The 21,595-nt window shown below is 46.9% G+C and overlaps 1 protein-coding gene across 1 annotated transcript in view; it reads right to left on the bottom strand.

Moving 5' to 3' along the window:
• The window catches only part of PTH1R (parathyroid hormone 1 receptor), a 126,764-nt gene that overhangs the window by 44,114 nt on the left and 61,055 nt on the right, over positions 1-21,595 (bottom strand). The window contains 1 exon segment of the mRNA XM_009880511.1: positions 13,122-13,227. Coding sequence (XP_009878813.1) covers positions 13,122-13,227 — 106 coding nt within the window.

The raw sequence follows: 21,595 nt of genomic DNA, 5'->3' as shown, positions 1-21,595 counted from the left end.
GAAGGGGCTTCACAGGTCCTGAGAGGTCCTTGCTACTGCTTAAACAAAATAACCTCTCTGGGGAAAAGCTCCTAAGTTCTTTTGTTGAAAAGGAACAGAAACAAAAAGTCTTCAAGCAATAGGGGAGAACTGGTAGGGTGGGGAGATTTCATTGGTGGCCCTGGAGGAGAATAAAAGGCTTCGTCTGCTTAATCGAACAAGAGATAATAAGAAAAAAGTTTTTTCTCATCTTACTGGTAAGAAGTCTGAATGGAGATGACCTACAAAAGTGGAAAATTATGCAAAAATACAGTCATAACCTGGCAGTAAAGAAAGCTTATACTGGAATTTAAGAGAGAGCTTCTACCCTTCAGATGAGTTATGTTCAGGATAAGGTCCCTGCGAAGAACAGTAAGTTTCATGCCCCTAGCTGATTTGAAGATGGAACCTCATTAGAGCAAATGGAATCTGCCGCATTAATGGGGTTAGGAGGAGAGCACCATGTCACTCACAGCCTCCTCCATGTGTCTCACTCTTGAGACCTGCTGCCCTGGGACAGGTCAGTGCATCTTGATCCTACCTTAGCCTGTATGCTGCTGTCTCATGATTGGCAGAGTCACTTGTGCTTCCCACCCCAGTTTTCCAGCTGGCTACCCACCTCCACTCCAGACCTCAGAAACCATTTTACTTGCCCTGGAGGCAATCACTTCCAAGGACAAGTGAGATTCCAAAACAGATTCCAGATTCCGCCTTCATTCTTCCTTCCTGGGTACCAAGATGCCAACACAGGTCCCATATGCAACTGTTGTGCTCTCATCTCTTGGGCTTGAGACACCCAAGCTCATCACTTCCTCAAGACAAGCTGAGCCACAGCAGAGCTCAGCCTCTCTTTCCACCGCTACATCCCTGCACCAATAAGGGTCGCTGGTCGTAGTTTACTGATGCATTTTCTACAAGACTGTTGTTCTTTACCTATCAGCCCATCAATCAAGCTCGCTCAAGTCTTCAGCTTCAGCTGAAGGAAGGCCCGAAGGCCCTCACTGAAATACAGGTTGTAGTCTGAGGGATATGTGTTGGGAGAGATGGTGTTAAATGTCGCTTTCCCCCACTGCCTTCCCAGGGCTGTGCTGGGGCAGGGACTCAGGTCACCAGCAGACAGCTCCTCCTCGCCCAGCTCTGCAGAGCAGGTACCACCACCACGAAATAAGCACTTTGAGAAGACGAGGCATTTGGAAACGTGTCAGTTCACCATTGAACTCGATGTTACCAGCACCTCCGTGAAATGCACTGGATGACACCTTCCTCAAATACCAGTCACAACAGGGCGGGTATCAGCCTTCAAGTCAGAAAATCTGTTTTATTTCTCTGCATCTGCATGTCATTTTATCACAGACTGTCTTTGCCCATCTTCTAAGGCGAGACTGTAAAATCCTTCAGGCAGGGCATGTGCCTCAGTGCCTGAGGTGTCTGAAGGTTACTATTATAGTGTACCCATTCATCTCACCGTTGCTTGGACTGTCATGAATACTCCCTTACAGTAGTACCCTACTACAGAGTAGTTATAGTAGCACAGATTACCGTAGTTTTAGAACAGATGTGCCTTGCAGCTCTCCTTAAGCCCTTGAGGGTTGAAATCTCGGGGCGTGGAGAGAGTAGTCGTTATCACAAGCCAATATGGTATTACGGATGGAGTGAGCCAACGCTCTGCTGGCTGTTACTGCTGGGGACTTGCCTTTTGGAGGCAGAAAGGCCGGCCACAGAGTGCTTTGTGAAAGGGGTGCGCCGCAATGCAGCTCTCGTTTTGCTCTTTCTTCGCCTCTGCTTGCCCACCTGAGCCTAGCCAGAAATCCCAGCACGCTGCAGGTTGCTTTGGTGGAAGAGAGAGGAAAGAAGAGGCATATTTGGGCCGTGCCTGCTCACTGCTGTATCCCCAGGGTGCAGTGAGGGCTATTCTCTCCTGCCTCCTACTTTTCCCTTGCCTCCTCCCTCCTCTCCTTCCCCCCTAAGTCTCAATTCCGATTTCTGTGCAAGCGGTACATGCATGTGGAGAACACATTAAAACCATCTGCGAGGCTGCTTGGCAGCTGGATAAATGCAAACACGGTCTCGAGGTGTTTATCTAGGGGTATGGAATATAAATCAGTCCGACTTATTCTGGCATCGTGCAAGGCACCAGGGAGACCACATTTGGAATACGGTGTGCAATTGTGGTCACTCTATTACGGGAAGGACATTTGGTGGATTGGAAACAGGCATGGAGGAGCGACCAAAAAAAATGACCCAGCATTTTGGGACAGGAGGGGGAAAAAGGGAGGCTTGGAGGGCCAGTGCCTCTGTTTGGGGGTGTTCGGTGCTGCAGATGTATTTCAAACCTGGCTGTGTATATGTATGCCTGAATGTGTATGTGTATAGATCTATAGACTCATAGAAAGGTTTGGGTTCGAAGGGATCTTAAAGATCATCTAGTTCCAACCCCTCTGTCATGGGTAGAGACATCTTCCACTAGACAAGGTTGATCAAAGCTCCATCCAACCTGGCCTTGACCACTGTAGGAAGGGGTGCATATTGCTGTTGAGCTGTGGTGTGCAATGCGGAGGGACCATATGTCTGTTTTGGGGAAAGATGCTCTGCATGCATCCGAGGGCATTGCCATGGGTAGCTGAGGATGCAGTGCTGCAGTGCCTCTCAGCAGAGCTGTGTGCAGTGTGCGCTGTGTCAGTGCACACATCTCCAAACATCTCCGTGTCTGTATGGGTACCGCGTGCTGGCCAGCATGAGGGGAGGGCAAGGAGATGGGATGGATGGATGTAGGTCCTGCCTGTTACGGCTCAGAGATCTTTGCTGGCCTGCACACCAGTGTTTAGTGGGCAAAACACCCCTTGCATGCTCAGCCTTGGAGGAACGGGACTTTGGAGGGGAACGATACATGTGCCAGGGACTGTTCCGAGTTCCACCGTCTCTTTACTCACCCCAAGGCAGAATAGGAAAGTCACAAAGTTATGAGTGTTACCAGACAACTACTAGCATGACACAGCTCCAGAGAGCTGGCTACCCAGATGTCACTAGCCCATTTCACATCCTGTCTGTCCATTCACTGCCTTCACCACTCAAAAAAAGTAATATCGCCTTCAACATCCCATCTGTTAACACTTGACCTGACATTACTGGCCTGGCTCAGCCAGGCATCCTTCTTTCCTCATTCAGTCCCTCTAGTTCTTCCAAAACTCTCCGGATCTCCCTCTGAGGGGACAGTGCTGGTCATATCAACCATTAAAATAAGTGTAGAAATAAGGTTTATAATTAGTATTGCAGTTTAGCCACTCATATGCACTGTTTTCCACTCTTTCTCTGTGTTACTTTACATATCTAACACACAGAACATTTATGCCTATGGTAACTCCCGAGACCTATTCCTCCTGTGCGTTGCAAGACCTATATAACTGCTCAGCAGACATTTCTCAATGGGATTGGAAGCTCTTGGCCCATAAGCCAATAGGTTTGGCGGTAGAGGCGAACTGTTGGTATTTCCCATCTCATCCTAGCTCTAATTCAGGCATGCCTGGCAAGTAGCCATCTGTGAAGAGCTGCAAGCCCTTGCTAGTCATCACAGACTGCTGACTTGAATGTGTTGGGTGGGAGATGACGTCTCTCTGTATGGCTTCGGTGCTCTTTTGACCCATCCCAGGACCATAGATACGAGGAGAAAACCCAGGCTTGACCAAGACTCACTGATTACACCTATACTAGTCACTGCAATGGACTGTAGCCTATTTTTAGGCCCTGCAAGCTCAGTGTGGCTCATATCCACCAATCTGAACTCCCGCTCATACACGTCCCAGAAGAATAGTCTTGTCTGTGCTGCCATCTTGAAACGTCTCCTGGTCCGTGCTGATCCCAAGATAGTGTCCACTGAGTCAGTGACAGCTGTCCCAGGCCAAAACTGTGCTGGGAGCATGCTAACATGGGATGGTTTGGTTGTTTGCAGAACAGTAATTGGGCCAAAGTTCTGGCCCTGCATTGTTGAGCCACAAGGACTGAGAACAGAAACAGGGAGAAGCTAGAAAGAGTAGGAGATACAGGGTTTCCAGAGGTTTAGGGCAAATTCTGAGTGCCCTGGATGCCTTTGTCTCCCTTGACTTCTAGGGCAGCTGAGGCTGCTTACAACCTCTGAAGATATCCTGGCAGGCTGGCTGATCAGGAGATGGTGCTTGAGCCTCCAGAGAGAAAACCAGGAGCAGATCCTGTGCTTCTGCAAGCCCAGGGAGAGCCTGGGCTTGGGTATAGGTCCTTTAGGGACAATGGAGCTATAAACTTGGATGGGCAACCCACACACCTTGGGTAAATACACACAGCTTCTCAACTAAAAATAACCCCTTTCCCTAGCAAATAGTTTTATTTATTAAAAAAACAAGCCTTTTTGAGGCAAGCTGCAACACCTAGGACTCTGAGAAAGGATTGCCGATGGCCTTTGCTAATAACAGGTTTGTGTAAAAATGTCTTTTCCCCCACAAAATGTCCCATCTCCTTTTCCAAACCAGGGAAAGACAGGCTTTTAATTCATGGGTGAAAAAAAATAAATAATAAAAATCAGGTCTGATGGCTTACGGCTGGGAATTTCACTTCATCCCCTTCCAGGTTTAACTTTGGGGTGGCATCAGGCTGCCCACCATGGCTGAAATGTAATATTTGTGTACGTAGAAGAGAAATTTTAGGGTTTCCTGTTCTTTCCAAAAGGCTTTCATCTAGAGACTAAATTTAAAGAAAAAAGGGGGAGGAAAAAAAAAAAGAGAGAAAAGAAGAAAAGAAGCCAAATGCTTGTGGGGACAGGTTTTTGGGTTCTTTTTGTTTTAATATTTCAGGTCTCCATCCCTCAGTGCCTTGGCCAAAAGGGGCAGATGACACACATATCCTGAGACAGGGCTGTGTGGAAGCACGCTGGATTGGCTCAGCCCTGTATCCCCATGGCACAGGTCCATGTGGGACTGTGCCCATGTCACCCCATGGATCAGAGTTCATGGCAGATCCTCAGGCTCAGAGATACGCCTGAGAGGTGGCCAGGGCGAGGTGGCTCTGTCTACATGATCTGTCCTAGGAGGACAGGAGGAGTCTCACCCTAGCTAGCATAAAACTGAATTTTAACATTTAAGGGGAAAAAGAAGGGAATTTGGAGTTTTTTTCAGATAAACGGTGGTTCATTATTGCTGAAGAAAGTTTAGAATTTTATCAATTTTTCCCCTTTGTGTTTTCTAGGACTTTCCTTTGGACTATCAACCCTGCTAGTAATCACACATGGAACAGCCACATGTTCCCACTCTCCAGAAACACTTGGCATGTCTCTTGTTCACCCTGATGTTCCTTAGTCCCTAATTCAACTCTTGAAATGCGCCTTTGACACATATCTGATTAAATTGCATCAGGTTTATTTCAACTGAACAAGATATTGCCAAACCATGGTAGCAGATACCATATTTGATTACTCCACTTGACAGATAATTGCCAGGTCTTTCAGGACATGGGTCAGGGATCAGAAGAAAGTTAAAATCAAGAAAGACAGTGAACATCCCTTCCAGCCTCTGGATTTCTTTTTCCAATGAACGTCTCCTTCCGGTCTCTACAAGATGGATGGACAACACTACTCTCCATACTCCCATCAACTCTTTCCTTTTTTCACAATATACGGTTCAAGTTTTAGACCTACTATACTGGTTTTTATGGCCAATTTTAGTAGCTGGAGCTACTTTAAGATCAGTCCTTTCTCACAAAGACCAAGACAGTGTTGGCCACCTTTGTGAGGGTGCAGGTCTGTTGGGAGAACAACGTAACCACTCGCCAGCCACTTTGATAGGAACTGCTCTGGAAACTGCTGCGTTTCGACACTGCACCGTGAGGCACATGGCACTGGCTAATAATGGTGCAGGCTGAAGAAAAGAAAGCTGTGATTTTAATAAAACTGAAACAGTAAAAACCAACAAAGGAAAAAGGACAATGCTAAGTGGAACAGATGGGAGACCAAGGTCTTCCTGCTTCCAGAGCATGGTGGAGCGCGATTCATGGTACTTTTCTCTTCTGGGCTGGCTGCTTCCTTGGGGAAGAGCTCATGAAGTCCATGCATAGGCAAGATCACATTTTCCAGTCAAAGAACCAGTGCTGGTTTGTGTCTCCATGGTCAATCCAGGCTTGTTCTGGAATAATGACGCACAGAAACTTGCTCCTCAAAAATCTCATTTCTCCTCTTGGGGGCAAGCAGTGGTGCTGGACCCACAGTCCCTCCCATATTGTGTCTTCACATGTGTTAATCCATGTAGCCATTTCTAGCCTGCGCTTGCCAAATAAATGCATTAGGAGTGGGCAGCTGCAAGGTGAGAGAGGGAACAGCAGATATCAGCCCCAAAACAAGGTTTGGTGCTGATCCAGGCTACCTCTCACCTCTTAAGACCCACAGATATCTCCGAAATTCAGATTTTTCCCCTTTTAAAATGTTGGTTGAATTAATATTAGAGGGGGAAAAAAACAAATTGCAGTGCTGAACTGTGGGAGAAATCAATGAATTTGCGATAAATCAATGCCCTCACTAAACTGAACGGGAATCTGTCAGTTTATACCAGGAAAAGAACTGGCCCATGAAATGCACTCAGCGATGAGATGGGAAAGAGAGGAAGAGAACTTGGGTGCCCATTGCACTGCAGGAAATTTCAAATGTGTTTTCCTCATTTCAAAACAAACCCGGAGGCTTTAAAGCGAGAGCGATGACGAGAGTTTTGACTTGCAGTCAAGTGAGATTCGTCCAAAGATTTTCATCAGTTTCTGTCCACCTGGATTTGAATCTTTGGAGCCTCACCTTGAATTCCAGGACAAAAGGAAATGTGGTTTGTGGCTTGTGCCCTGGCTGAAGAGTAAGGAGATGAGAATCCAAAATTTGGCTCTGCCACAGACTCTCCTTTGAGATCGGAGGTGAGGCGTTGAATATCCCTGTGCGTCAGCTCCCAAGAATGAGGACAGAAGCCCTACCAAACTTTCACTCCCGCTTACGTGATATTTCTTTCTATCTAAAATAATAATAATAATAAAAAAAATAATCAAGGTGTCCCAAATTCTCTCACTGCTTCCAAAAACACAGATCTTTTACTATTATGGAGTTGCGTAAATCACAACACTAGGCTGCAATCACACCCAGAGGCAGGATCCAAGCAGCCCTCTGCCAGGTGGTATCTGGCACCTTCTGATGAACAGGGATAGGCTTGGGTCAAGGGTGATGGCAGGACAGGATCTGACAGCACTAAGTGGATGCATACACCCCTTGATGGGAAGTGGGGCCGCATGGGAGCGAGGAGAGAAGGCAGTGGGGGATAAGTCAGCTTGGGTTTTCAAAACATCAGACATCCAGCAGGTAACTCTCAATGGAGTACTGCTTATACCAACACCTTCCCTTCCTGGCTCTGCTCCTCTCCCTGCGATGGCTCTTTTGTTTATGTGGCTGCGTGGTGAACCAGGTCAGGAAGCTGATCCAGCTGTAAAACAAACCTCCTCCAAAAAGGCTCTTTCTGAGGTCGATCAGTTGTGCCATTGGCCCTGCCCACACTTGCCTACTATTTGAAATAGCAAACGAAGTCATGCTTTTGATGAGAAAACTGGCCTCTGCATACACACACAGGTCCTTAGCACCTCTGCCACCATAACTGAGGTCTGCTCAGCCCTTGTTAGCCGAGATGTCTTATCAAGGATACAGGCTTATGCTGCTGTCACTCCTTCCCTTTGCCATAGACATGCCCTGTAGGACCAGTTCAAGACATGACATGCAGTTAGGAGTCCATGGGACTCCATCTTCTCCTTGCCTGAGAGAAGAGACATTATTGCTGACTCCTCACACCTTCCATCTGGCTGCCTCCGAGCTGGCAGAAAAACAGTGCTTCATTCAGTCTGGTTCAAATCCAGGTATGAACTCAAAGTGTTGATGAGAGCAGGTTTGCAGGAAGAGGTCCTCAGAAGGCTCCCTGGAGAAGCAGAGGCTGTCTGCAGAAGTGCAGACCCCTAATTCTCATGGCTTAGAAAGCCACGAGAGGTAAGCATCCCCGAGTGGCCATAGCAATGGATGCGCCTCTCAAAGCCCATCCACAAGCTGTAACATTGAACATTGAGGGGGGCAGGACAAAACCCCAGAGCAGAGATGTGAAAGCCAGACCTCAGGCTGCACAGCAGTCTTCACTTGTTGTAGAGCTTGAGTAAGTACCCAGTGCAAAGCAGCTTTAAAACAACCATGGGGTCAAAGGCTTTTTTTCCTATGACCTCTGGTTAAGAGTTTCCCTGGAGAGGTGGGACTCTTAAGTCCAAAGCCACTCCTTGTTGACTCGGGCCAAGTGTTTTGAGTGGGAACTTTCTCCTTTCCCAAACATCCTACCCCACTGGGATGTCTGCAGGGGTGTCCCACAGTTAGAGTTGTTCCATACGGAAGGCTGCTGTAACGGTCCCAAAATGACACTGACTCTAGAAGCCACCATGAGGTTGGGCAACTGAGATCCAGCTCTTGCACCAGTGCTTTTTATCATTGAATGGTTTAGCTTGGAAGGGACCTTAAAGACCATCGTTTTGGTACTTTCAGACATAGTGAAGCAGAACTAATGGAAGAGATTTCAGTCTCCTTTTTCACCTTTGACACGTGAGGCAGTAAAGCATTGTTTCTGGGAAGTTATACCATAGATTTCGATTCCTTCAAGCAGAGCTGAATGTGAATCTTTTCCCTCACCACAAACAACTACGTAAGAAAGGCTGAAGAAGTCTCATCCTTTGATGACTGTATGATGTGCTTTTCTTATAATCTCCCCCAAACTGCTGCCTTAGTGGCAGCTTGTCCTTTTTCCTTCTTTGTAATGACAAACCAAGCACAGATTTGAACATGCAAGATAACTAGAAACAAGAAAAGAAGAAAAAAAGAGAGAGGCAACACACAAAGTTCCTCTTCTTTTCCAAAGTAAAAGACAGATGAATTACCCAGACCTTGCCTTTTTTCCTTGTCCGGCTCTGCACCTGGTGCACTGTAGTTAGGCCCTCACCAGTCTTTGATAACTGAGCCTTGAAGTCTACAGTGAGGAAACAATCCCCCCAGGGAGCCTCAATGCTGTTGGCTTGTAATCCTAAATCCCCTCAGCAGGACTAATCATAGAAATGTTTGTTGGAAGGGACCTCTGAACTTCTCTTGTCCAACTTTCAGCCTTCAAACCCAGCAAGAGGTCATGTCAGGCATGGATTTGTCTACCCAACTCTTGAAAACCTCTGAAGATGGAGGTCCCTCCACATGTTCAGGAAAGCTACCTTAGTGCTAGGCTACCCTCCTAGGGATCACACCATCCTCATCAATAACATCATAATCAATTACTGCAGTGTAAGTGTTAAGTGGTCCAGCTAAATCAGCAAACCGAGGTTTAATCTGTGATGGACATCTGGAGACAGGTGGGAGGCAGATGCCACCCCAGAAGATGTTCTTCTCTGTCCACCAACTCTAGAAGGAGCTCAGATGTTCGAGGCCATCAGTAATCCACCTGTGCTGCATGCAACTATCACCACCATTCTGACAACCGCGGCTCAAATTCATAATGGTCCCAATGACCACAGCTTTTGCTTTATGGGTGACTTCTTCAGCTGAAGTTCACTGTGCCATTGTTACATCAGGTGAAACCATACTCCTTTACCCTCTTTTGCAAGGCAGATCATTTGACCTTGAAGTCCCCCAGGATGCCATGGAGTAGCTCTGCTGTATTACGGACAGAGAGGGCAGATTGAGCAAACTTTCCAGGGTCTCATGTATGATTCTCATGGCCATTTATCGACCACATGGGGACAGGTTCTCCCATTTAGAAGACTTCCAGGAACTAAATGTAACACAGGTAAATTGAACCAGAAGTGTGTGCTGCCTCCTGCATTGCATACCTTGAGCCGGGGCTGATTTGTTCGTTTTAGGGTCACTTTCATTGTTGTTGTGGGGGTTTTTTTATTTTGTTTTCTTGTTAGATTTAAAAAAAAAAAAAAGTATTTTAAAGGGTCTAGGTTGTGCCTGTTCCCTTTTGTGCCTGTTTCCCTTTAAATACCGGCCAGATCAATATATCATTTCAGGTCAAGGGGTGGGCTGCTCCCTGTGGTCTGCAAACATACTTCTCAGTGGGGCTTGCTCCACCTCCAATAAAATAAGTCTGTTCTATGCTGGCAGTAGCAGCCTTTGGAGTGGGACCTATTCATCACACTGCTGAAAAGAGAAATAAAATCCAGGGGTAGCGGTTGAGCCTCCATCCTGGCTTCCAGGAGGCACTAGGAGATGTCAAGACAGCAAGGAGTATGGCTGGCTGCCATCGGGAAGATCTTGCAAGGACATGAGGTCCTCTGTGCATCTGACGTGGGGAGCATCAGCCTGCATTGCCAGCAGGTAGACTCAGTATAGATATAGTGGCACATCAAGGCTGTGGGCTGCCATTATTATCAAGCAGAGGGTCAAATGAACCTGGACACAGCTCTCTGCCTGCCTGTGGAATCACTTGTTTTCCTTCCAGAAAAGGCTACATAATGCAGAGCCAAAAACCAAATGCATCGTGAAGGACAACTCTGTCCTACAACACTGAAAATCCAAAGACAAGAGAGATGAGGGACCTGGCAGGGTGGTAACACAACCCAAGTCCTCCATGGCACTTACAAGACGACTCCTGCTACCCAACTGGGTGCTGCTCAGAAATACTCTGAGTGACATCACAGGAGACAGCCTGAAGGCTTGGGATGGCCACCCAGGATTTATATTGCTCCAAGTCACAATCATTTTGCCCCTATAAATACAGTCTGCAAGTGGGGGGTGCTGCATCTTAATTGTGAAGACCATGTAGCCCTTTCCTAGGCTTTTTCTTTTGGGTCTGTAGAGAGGGAAGAGGCAACTGGATAAGGTCCTCCATCTGGCTGAGAAGGGGACAGACCCACATGTCCTTGAGTGATTAGCAGAAATAGAAACCAGGCCCCAGTTTGCATATCATCAAAGGAGGAAAGGACTGGACCTAACCACTTTTCACCCTGGGCTCTGAAGCTTTTGTGCAAAAAGTAAGCTTCTGAGCCTTAGCCAAGCAATTAATTGCATTAAAGCTAACACAGAGCAGATTACAGCCTTTTGTTCTGGCACCTCTCACCCCACAAGAGGATCTAAAACTACTCATCTCCTTTGACTCCTGCAGCATGAAGGAGCAAGCATGCTGCAAAATGAAGACTGAGTTAGTCTGTTCACAAATACCCCATGACATTATCGTTTCATGTGTCCAAGGGCATCTGTAGTCTAAAAAAAATCTGTGGATGGTAACTCTTCTGCAAAGTGGGAAGATCTTTTCCAAATTGCAAAATCCTCTACCCTCCCATTGACTCTTTAGACCATCTCACAGATGGACTGGCAACTCACTGTCTGGTTTATGAAGTGCTAGAGGGAATTTCTGGGGGGTTTCGGAGGTGCTGCCACTGGAGATTCCTTCACAACCTCTTAAAAAAATATTTCTTGGGAAAGGTTAAATCAGAATTCATTCAGCCTTTGGATTAGCGTACCTCTTGCAGATTAATTTGATGTAAATACCTATTGTTAATGATTGCCTTGAGTCCTTAAAGCTGTGAATATACTGCTGTGAGTGCTGACATCAAGATGATTTGTCCTCTTTGCTGTACTGTTTGGGACTGGACAGAGATTTGTTATAGAGGATGGAACAGTGAGCCTAAGTTTTATTGCCTGAGCTGCTCAGAATAGCTTTTTCTGAAGCCAGGACTTGGGTCCATGAGATATCTAAATGAAAATTAGTCAGATTTCTTTCTGTTCCAGTCAATGACAGAACTAGTGGTGGCCTCAGTCACAGAACCAGGTCCCAAAACAGGACCAAGGGCATGTTTGCAAAGCCCTGTGATTTGATGCCTTTGCTCTATCAAACTGACACCAGTAAAGATCCTGAAGTCTGCTTGTCAGTGATATGCATCTCCCCAGCCCTATTGACACTGCTGCTGACAATTAGAGAGAGAGAGAGATCAATACTAAATGCTGTCATTCTCATAGAGAAGAGTTTGAAAATAGGGTACGAGAGCAAGACCAGCTGGTTGATATCGCCAGATCCCAAGGTAGGCAGGTGGTCTGTAGTACAACAGAAGGAAATGACTTTGCACATATGTTTTTTAATGAGGTGTTAATTGGGCATTGGTTGAACAGGACAAAGAAGCAACAGAGGATGTGGCTTGAGGTTTTGGCTGATGTAGAGCCGGAGGCCTGGAATAAAATGAAAGCTGGGCTTTTATGGCCCGTTGCTGTCATTTCCAGCAGGAGAGGGACACCAGGTGGGCAGGCAGCTCTGCTCTAATCTCACAGCTGGCTTTGGGGACCTTTCGCCAGGTGATGTCACCAGGTACTCCCAAACTGCTAGCGGTGGGGAAAGAGATCTCTGAGATGCAACAGTGAAGGTGGGAAGTATTTTGGCTTGTCCCCTTCTCTCAGGCAATAGAGGGAGATAGGACAGGATGCCCACCCAGGACTAGCTGGGTGGATGTAGGGTGCTTCAGCATACGGCCCCAGTGCCAATAATTAACACATGTGAAATTGATGAAAGAAACCAATGGGGGATGATGACTTTTCTACCCACATGAGAGAGCTTTCTCCCTTCCTTCTCTCTCCAGCCCTACATCTGGCAGTGATTTTGCAGCCCCAAATAGAAAGGAAGTGGAAGAAAGGTTTAGCTAAGCTTGGGCCCATTTGAGGAGAATATAGAGAGAGTATGCCACAGGGAAACAGAGAAGGGGTGTTGGAAGAATGCTTTGTTTCTCATACCACTGATGGTACTGCAAAGGATCTTGGGAGAACTGATGGCTGATGCTATCTCCCATGCTTTGCCTGGGTTTTGGGTAAAGTGGTGAGGACTGTAAACCCATGACTGTGATCCTTGTGTCCTCCTGACCCCTTGGCATCTGGTGTTCTGGAGCAAGAGAAAGAGGTTGTGACACCTTTGCTCTCCAAACCCAAAAAAGCAGTCTGTTGGGTCGTCTTCAGCTGCCTCCCTCACACACTCTGAGCACAGGGCTGAGGAGAAGGGCTGGGGTTGAACAAGGAGGGGTCCAGCCCCAGCCATGCAGTCTGGGGTTGCTGTGGAAACACTCACCATGCACCTTGGGCACCTTGGCTTTCAGGTGTCGTTCACACTTAGCCTTGGCTTTTAGCAGTAGGAAGATCTGCTCCTCTTTGGTGATGACATCATCAGCATCCACCTGCAGTGATGGGGAGAAATGAGGTTAAACCTCAGCAGGGTAAGAGCAGCAGGACACAGGCTTCCTAGGTAATGCAGATGATCTGAATGCAAAATCCCCTTTGGATCAGCAGTTTGCTCCACCAGCCTTGCTCTGTGTGTCTCAGCTCGTTCAGCAATTAGTGTCCCAAGCAACACCTCTTACAAGATGCCACATGAAATCGTCTGAGTATGCGACAGAGGAAGCAGCACACTGCAATTGCTCATATCATACACATGCGCATGCAGGAAGGCAGCAATTTCTGGGGTGGTGTGCCCCAGCTTTCAGGCACGCAGCTAGGAAAAAAAAAAACCATCCCAGTAAATAATATTGGCATAGTATTTTTAAAAAATGGCCCCTTTAGTACATAGAAACATAGGTAAATATAATACTCAGGGAACGGCAAAGCAATGTTGTGTTTCCTGACACCCTCCTCTTGGAGGATACTGCCAGGGGTTAAAAGTACAGACTCCTCTCCCTTTAGGAATCACAACCTGCCATCATCAACAAAGTACTATTTCCATGCCTGCATGCAGGCCCTTGGCCACGTGTCATGAGGCTCTATCAGCGTCCTAGCTAAATCCAGGAACACATGCCTTGGGCAGGGCTGTGAGCTGACAGCATCTGCTCCCCAAAGACTGAAGGCTCAGGGAAAAGAGTCTGTGAGCATCATCCTGAGAAGATTAGGCTTCTCCTCCTGTAAGGTGTCCAGAGGTCATAGAACAATTTAGGTTGGAAGGGACCTTGAAGATCATTGAGTTGCATCCAATCTGCCCTGGGCAGGGACACCTTCCACCAGCCCAGGTTGCTCCAAGCCCCGTCCAACCTGGCCTTGAACACCTCCAGGGATGGGGCAGCCACAGCCTGGTTGTTACAGCATACAGAGCTTTGATCTAATGCAATACGGCTGCTTTAATCTTCTGATGTGCCTCTTGGGTACTCAGCTTGTGCGTCCTGCTCAGACATCCAGGACCAGTCCCACTGCCAGATAAAGTCAGAATACGAGGGACTTTCTCCCAGGTCAGTTTGGCAAGAGTGGGTGGAAATTTCAGTGTACCCATCCCAGCTATGCTGGGATGGTGCTGCCTTTGTCCTTTCCTGTTTCTTCCCCCCTCAAAAGTGCAGTATACTCAGCCTTCTCCTACATTTCTTTTCTACTCTGGATTTGAATGGGCGATGCAGATCATACCCTCCATATGCTTTGTGATTTACCGCATAGAAGGGGGCAAGGAAAGTTGTGGACTTTGACCGTCTACTGGCAAGCATCCCTTGCAGGCTCTGACCTGCAGGATCTGACCACCCTTGCAAAACCTTTGAGGTTTGAGTCCATCCTTGGTACTCTGTCACTTATGGCAGAAGAGTCTCTGGGAGGTCAGGGCTGTGAGATCCATAAGATCACCCCAAAGCTGGTTCAAAGCACAGAACAGCCATGTACAACACATGATAGGGCTCCTCAATGGAAGGTATTTGTAAAGCAGTAGCCTGAAATAATTAAGTAATGTAGTAAATTGGGATAAATCACTGCTCTTCTCATTGCCTCTGTTTCCCTAATATTTGTCTATCTTGATTAATCAGACTATAAATGCAATGAGAGCAGATGTTCCCTCTCTCTGGATACGTGCAGAACTTAGTACTCACTCATAAAAGCCTAAGGTAAGCAAGAGGGGCTGTGGTACGGTTTTATACAAAGTAACATCCTTTTTATTTTTAACTTACATTGACTGTGCTGATGAGACTGGGCACTATAAATCTCTAAAGCAAAACCTCGGGATACTGGATGGGTGGAGCAGGTCTAAACATCAATGCATCGTACAGGCAGGCAAAAGAAAGAATAGGAAACCTTGTGAAGTCAGCAGTGCTCTGAAGATGAGAAGGAAAGCTGCCGGTAGGTCATAGAGTCTACCGAGGGAGGTGGCTGCTCATTTCGACCCCTCTGAAGCAGAGACTGAAAGGGGGTTACAACATTGTGTTGTACTCCCCAAAACCACTGTTATTTGGGATTAAGGTTCCATCACTCATTTTAAGTAATTTCACTTTGGAAAGTAAGCAAGATAAGCCAGTTGAAGGCCAATCAGTTCTCGAGCAAGACGTACTACAAACTACATAATGAGGGTTAATGAAATCCAGCTTACAAGTAAACTCAGATTCAATTTCCCAGTGTACTTCTGTGGAGAGGAATGGTGGATGTTTGAGCAGCTGGTGTGGTAATGGACACACAGACGGATAGCTAGATCTGATAAGGGGATTCTGAGTAAAACAGAAGTTAGTTTTTCATGTCCTTGGAAAAAATCCACACTAAAAATCCTTCAGAAGTGGGAGTTGGTTTCAAAACCGCATTAACGTTAATGCAAAACAAAGCTATCCCTTTCCAGATGTTCGGCCTGTCCACATTTAAGGCAGCATCCCGCATTTCAACTCTTTCACTGGCAACACAAAACCTCTGGGTCAAATCCTGCTGTCATTTATATCTGCGCAAACCCCGAGTGATCCCACCAAAGCTGGAGGAGTTTGTCTGGATTTACAGTGGCCGGAGTAGAATCTGACCTCAGGCATTTCAAATGATTCATCCCTCGCACGCTTAGTCCTCAGGCTCCTTTGGCCGTGCTCTGAGAGTAGAGCAGCTCCCAGCCAGAGGGATGTATGCTGTCCAGGCCAGGCACAGAAAATAAAATATAGTTCCCCGAAAGAGAGATTAGGCACCGAGCACTGTGCCCAGAGCCGGGCAGAATGGCTGAGGCAGAGCTCTGAACTCAACCCAGGTTTTCAGCTTTCCTGAGCTCTTGGTTATCCCTCTGAAATTTCAAAAAAAAAAAGACCCCAAAACAAACAAAAAACCAAACAAACAAAAAAACCACCCCAAACCTCCCCATTCTCTCCCCAAACTGGTATAAATGCTGAGAGATATGTTTAAGACGTGTATTTCTGTGTTTCTTCTTGTTCAAGGAGGCTGAAACATGTATGTAAACACATATACGAATAAGAACAGAGATTTTTACTAAATCCTGTGACTTCAAGGAGACACCTATTCTCAAGAGACTTATAGGAAAACCATGCAGTCTGGCAATGACGCTTCTGTGCTGCTGAATAACTCACATTAAACACTGACGACGCAAAACTGGGCTGATAGCTGGTGGTTCTGAACTTGTCATCCCCTCCTGTCCCAACCACAGTTCCCATCCCCTGTCAAACCCCTTGATGAGACATCTCAATGTGTCCGCAAGGCTGAAAGCTCTCTAGGGACAGGACTGATCAGTATGCTGCCCGATCAGACGCTGAAATGGCTCAGCCTTGGGTTCAAGGACAGCAGGTAGAACAGGGCAGACACCCACAGCTGGAAACCTTTGGATCTGTCAGCTGCCGGAGCACTTTTAACCGTTAAATACCACTTTTTCCTGTGCATCTGATTTTCTTGCTCTGGATCTTCTGATCTTAAGGCAATGCTGCTCTACTCATAGAATCTTCTAGGTTGGAAGGGACCTTTAAGATCATCAAGTCCAACCATCAACCGAATACTGCCAAAAACCACCATTAAACCATGTTCCTCAGCACCATGTCTACCCGTCTTTTAAACACCTCCAGGGATGGTGATCCCACCACTGCCCTGGGCAGCCTGTGCCAATGCTTCACAACCCTTTCAGTGAAGAAATTTTTCCTAATATTGAATCTAAACCTCCCCTGGTGCAACTTGAGGCTGTTTCCTCTTGTCCTATTGCTTGTTACTTGGGAGAATAGACCTTTCCATCCTGGCTGTCAAAGGTTAAAAGAAATCCACAGGAACATTTGCTTTGCAACATAGCTGCACTCATGATATTAGACACACTTGGATCTGGCTTGGCACAGCTCTCTCTCTGACAAACAATCTCAACACCTGATCCAAAACACTGGTGGGACAACCTTGCTAAAATCATTAGCAGCTGCATATGCCAACTTTTTGGAATATGAATATCCCTAAGCAGAAAAATAAGTGGCTTCATTTTCAGAAGTGCTGAGGTACAGGCTGCAGGAGTATGAAAGAGGTGGGAACCACTGCTTCGGAGTAGATTTGGATCTTTTGGGATGGCAGAGGGATGGGGCTGGAGATGCTGGTATGAAAGGTGTCTGGAAGACACGAGGTGGTGCAGGGAAAGGGGGCTCGTTAGTCACAGTTTTGCAGAATTTGAGACCTGGGAGGCACAAGATGGAGAGAACAAGGTCTAAAAGAAACAGGACAATGCGCATAAGCAAATCGCATTGGTGGATTCAAAATGGGATCAGGCAAATTAATAAAGGACAAATCTATCAGTGGCTGTTAAACACTGTGGCCTGGATGCACATTTCTGATGCAGGAAGGTCTTAAACTGCTGATCACCAAAAGCTGGAAAACAACAAACAGAAGAGCTACCTCTTTATCTAAACATCCTAAACTGTCAGCTCCTGGGGATGGTCTGTTAGGGCAGACGAATGACTGCATAGGGCTATGTTCATATATATCTATGGGCCCTCTATTTTTCTAAGGCCACGGAAACGTGCTGAGCACCCGGGAATACACACATACATTCAGGGTATGGTCCAGTTTGACATGCTCAACACAATCTACTCTGTTTATTCTCTGCACTTGCTGTTCAGGGCCACAAAAAAGTAGGTCTGAGGTGCAAAAAACGCTTCATCCAAGTTAGCGCTACAGCAACAACTCACCAAGGTTTGCACATTCAACATGTCACTCATCTTTTACCCAGAACATCTGCTATGAACCCACCCCTTTGTAGCCCAACACTTCTCATCCTGCAGATGCTTACTAGCCAACAGAAAGGAACAAACACCATAATACCTGCCTTACTGGCCAACTGGGGACATCCAGGAAGAGATATACGAATCTGAGGTATTTGCTTAGTTCCCCTTATAATCACTGAGAGTTTGGCTACACAGATCAGCTGAAACTCATTCCATCTTCAATCTACCACCCAAAATAAATCACATCAGCTGTGGAGATTTCCACACCCCACACACACCCACCCACCCTCCTTCCCCCGCCCCACGCCTTTTTTTTTTTTCCTTTGGGCAGCTGGTGACTCCAGTAATTGGTCATGTTAGCAGCACTGAGATGATGTGGAGTTTAGAGGCTGAGTTTTTGCTGGTGTGAGCTCTGGGGGCAAGAGAAGCATCTGAGGGAAGTCAGAAATAGTGTCCCAGACAGGTACATCTCCCAAATCCAACTGTTTGGAAGCATGAGGTCATCGTGCCCCTGCAGAAGTTAATCACTCTAAAAGAGCTGACAGCAAATCCCTTTTCATGAGCCCTCCCTAACTTGCTTCAGCATAAATTCTGGCACTGAGATCACTTGGCATCCGATTTATGCGAGCTTAAGGGATGCAGACGGGCTGGACACTGCACGGGCGGGCGCAGAAGGACAGCTTTGTCCTTCACTCCTTCTGTGACTGACCAGGTGCAGCTGGAAGGGATGGGGGTTCCTCCCCAGACTCCACACTTCTGCAATCAAAACCCATCTGTTACTCTTTCTCAATGTTTATCACCTCTCCGATTCCCAGTACTGGTGGTTTGTTTTTTGTTTTTTTGTTTTGTTTTGTTTTGGTTTGTTTTTTTTTCACAGAAAAAATAAAATTTCTTGTGAAGAAAAGATCTAGGAATGGTTGTTTGGGTTTTTTTCACCTCCTTGTTCAAAGAAAGCAGAAATGCAGAGCAGGAGGCAGGCCAAGGAGGGAAGGGTGAAAAGACAATACTGTCCAGAGGCTGTTAAATCAGTTTTGGTTCAGCTCTTTTTTTTTTTTTTTTCCCCCTTTCCCTTGCCCCCAGAGGAGGCCATGGGGTAATTATGATAATGTTCTCTGGTATTTCCATTTCACTGGCTGATCTCCCAGCCACTAAAGTAAACCCCAAATCTCACCGGGGAGTTCATATTCATCCTTGTTTATGGGTCTCATTTTCAGAAATAACACTATCCTTTTTGTGAAACTTCCCTGGCAGCAGCTCAAAAAATAGCTAAAGGCAAACAGATTCCTTGGTCGGGGTTGAGAGCATCACAGCTGCTCTATAGGCCCAAGGCAAGGGGGCTGCTGGTGATCACCATCTTGGACAGCAGTGGACCAGGTAATTGCTGGGGTGAAGCAGAAAGGGGGTGTGGGCAGGAGGGGGGCTCGGGAGAAAGATGGGGAGAAGGTAAATGTGAAAATGAAAGCATCAATGATGGTGATATGGAGGGAAAAGGGATGTGGGTCCCAAGGGTGTGGGGAACAGGGTGGGACACAGGTGGAGCTGGCCCCAAACCAGCCCTGCTGATTTCGGTGATCGCCTCTGGAAGGGTGATCATAGCGCTATTCTTTTGTGAGGAGTGAACCAGATGGACTGAGGTGGGATGGGGACACAGAAATCAACAGTTACTCAGCTTTGGGGAGTGGGACGGAACGTTGTGAAAGTTTCCCTTTTATGGCGCCTCAGGAGAGCTGGCCGAAGGGTCTAACTGAACCACCAAACCAAGCAATGTAAGGTCATAACCCAAGTCCTTTTTCTGCAACAGAGACTGCAATTGAGCTGAGGGCATGAGTGTGGAGGAAATGAAATTAGAGCTTGATTCCAGCCTTGCTGATGGAGAACACCTCTCCTAAACTCTGTGAGGCTGAAGATAGCTGTTAGAATTAGGAGATTAATCTAATCAAATCTAATCTAAGGCCAGACCTGCAGCTGCCACAGATGAGCATACCTCTACTGATGTCAGAGCACCTGGCTGGGCTGAGGACAATGCGGTGTTGATGCCAGGCATGCAGACAGGGGCGGCACAACTAAATAGTGCCACTAGATAGGGATTCAGCTGCCTTTGGTAGGAGCTGATGTAGCCTTCACCATGGGCTGAGCCAAAACCGGGTCATTCAGGAGCTTGCGGCGATGGGAAATTCCTCAGAAGCAGAAAAAGGTGGCAAGGTGGAGGTGGTCAGGAACACAAGGCATCACATGATGTTGGTCAGTGTTTGGGTGGCAACATGGCATGGTGAAGAATTGAGATCCTGACTCCTGTTTTTTATAAACAGAAATACCTTCCTTTAGATGAGAGAGGATGTTATTTTGTGATTGGGTTGAGATATCGAATTTGTCTTCTCTGCTTTCCTACACTTCTGCAAGTGAGTGTTTGTACAAGCCCCGCATCTCCTGGCCGCTGGGCTCTGCTGGTTTACTCAGGTCCAGACGAACCCTGGCAAGTATGGAAGGACCAGGGATTTGTATGTGCTGCCTTGGACAAAATGTACCCTGTGCAATCTCTGTTACTGGGTCTGCTGCCAGTCCCACAGCAAAGTAGGATCTGTCAGGCTGCAGCTTAACTGGTGATTCACCGTGCCCTGTACTGGCTGTATTTCACAGAAGAAATACAGGTATGCTTACGATTTGCTGGTTGTGCATACTGGCTTTTGCAGTCATTCTGTGCACACGTACCCTGGGAAGCAAAACTCCTTGTTGGGTTCAGAAGGAGATTGTGACCCCGCTACCTGAGCCTGGAAGCTGCCACTTCAGGCAAAATACATCCCTCACCCCCCCAAAAAAGAAGCTGCTCTGGATTTGTGCTTGGACTGTGAGGGTCTGGCACTTCATATTTCAGTGATGGCTTACAGCATCTCCTCCGTGGAGAGACAGAGCAGAGTAAATACAGATAAACAGTGTTTATTCTCTTCTAATTTGGGCAATGCTGGATTTGCCCACTGCCCAAATAATCTAATTCCCTTTCTTAATTTCCTACTACCTCCGTGCAAATTACCCTCTGCCTGCCTGCTTGCACGCATGTTATCAGTGCCTTGGCATAAAAACCATACGTAAACAACAACAAAAAAATCCATTGGGGACAATTTGTGACAAAGAGGAGCTAACTTGGAGGGGGGAGAGCAAGGAGTGGTACTTTTTCTGCCCTGAGGGATTTAATTTAACAGAATAGGCATTATTTCCAACATCAGATGAAAAAAAAAAAAAAAAAAGTGGTTTGAAACTTTTTCCTTTCAGGTTAATGCTGGAAAGATTTAAAAATAAATAAAGCCCAAGTGCCAATTGGCCCAGCCAGAGATACAGTAGCGAAAGCAGCAGAGGCACAATCCGCTGCCAGCAGCTAATGGCAAAAGCTACGGAGCTGTGGTTTGCTCAGGACATCGGAGTGGCGAAGAGGATGGAGGGGGGGTGGGGAGGGAGGTTGTTTCATAGCAGGAGACCCTGGACTCATGGATGGGCCAGGTCTGGGCAGGAGAAAGCAGGTTTGAAGCCCCACTGCTGCTGGGTCTGCGGTGGGACTGATGTCTCTTCCCCTTGGCCAACTGCGGCCGCTTTTCTCGAGGCGTGCGAACGGGGAGGGTATGACAGCAGCAAAGGGCATGTCGGGGAG

The sequence above is a fragment of the Charadrius vociferus genome, unplaced genomic scaffold (genome assembly GCF_000708025.1).
Source record: "Charadrius vociferus isolate BGI_N301 unplaced genomic scaffold, ASM70802v2 scaffold12, whole genome shotgun sequence".
NCBI lineage: Eukaryota > Metazoa > Chordata > Aves > Charadriiformes > Charadriidae > Charadrius > Charadrius vociferus.
Note: the sequence above shows the minus strand (reverse complement) of the source record. Positions and strands in the feature narration are given on the sequence as shown.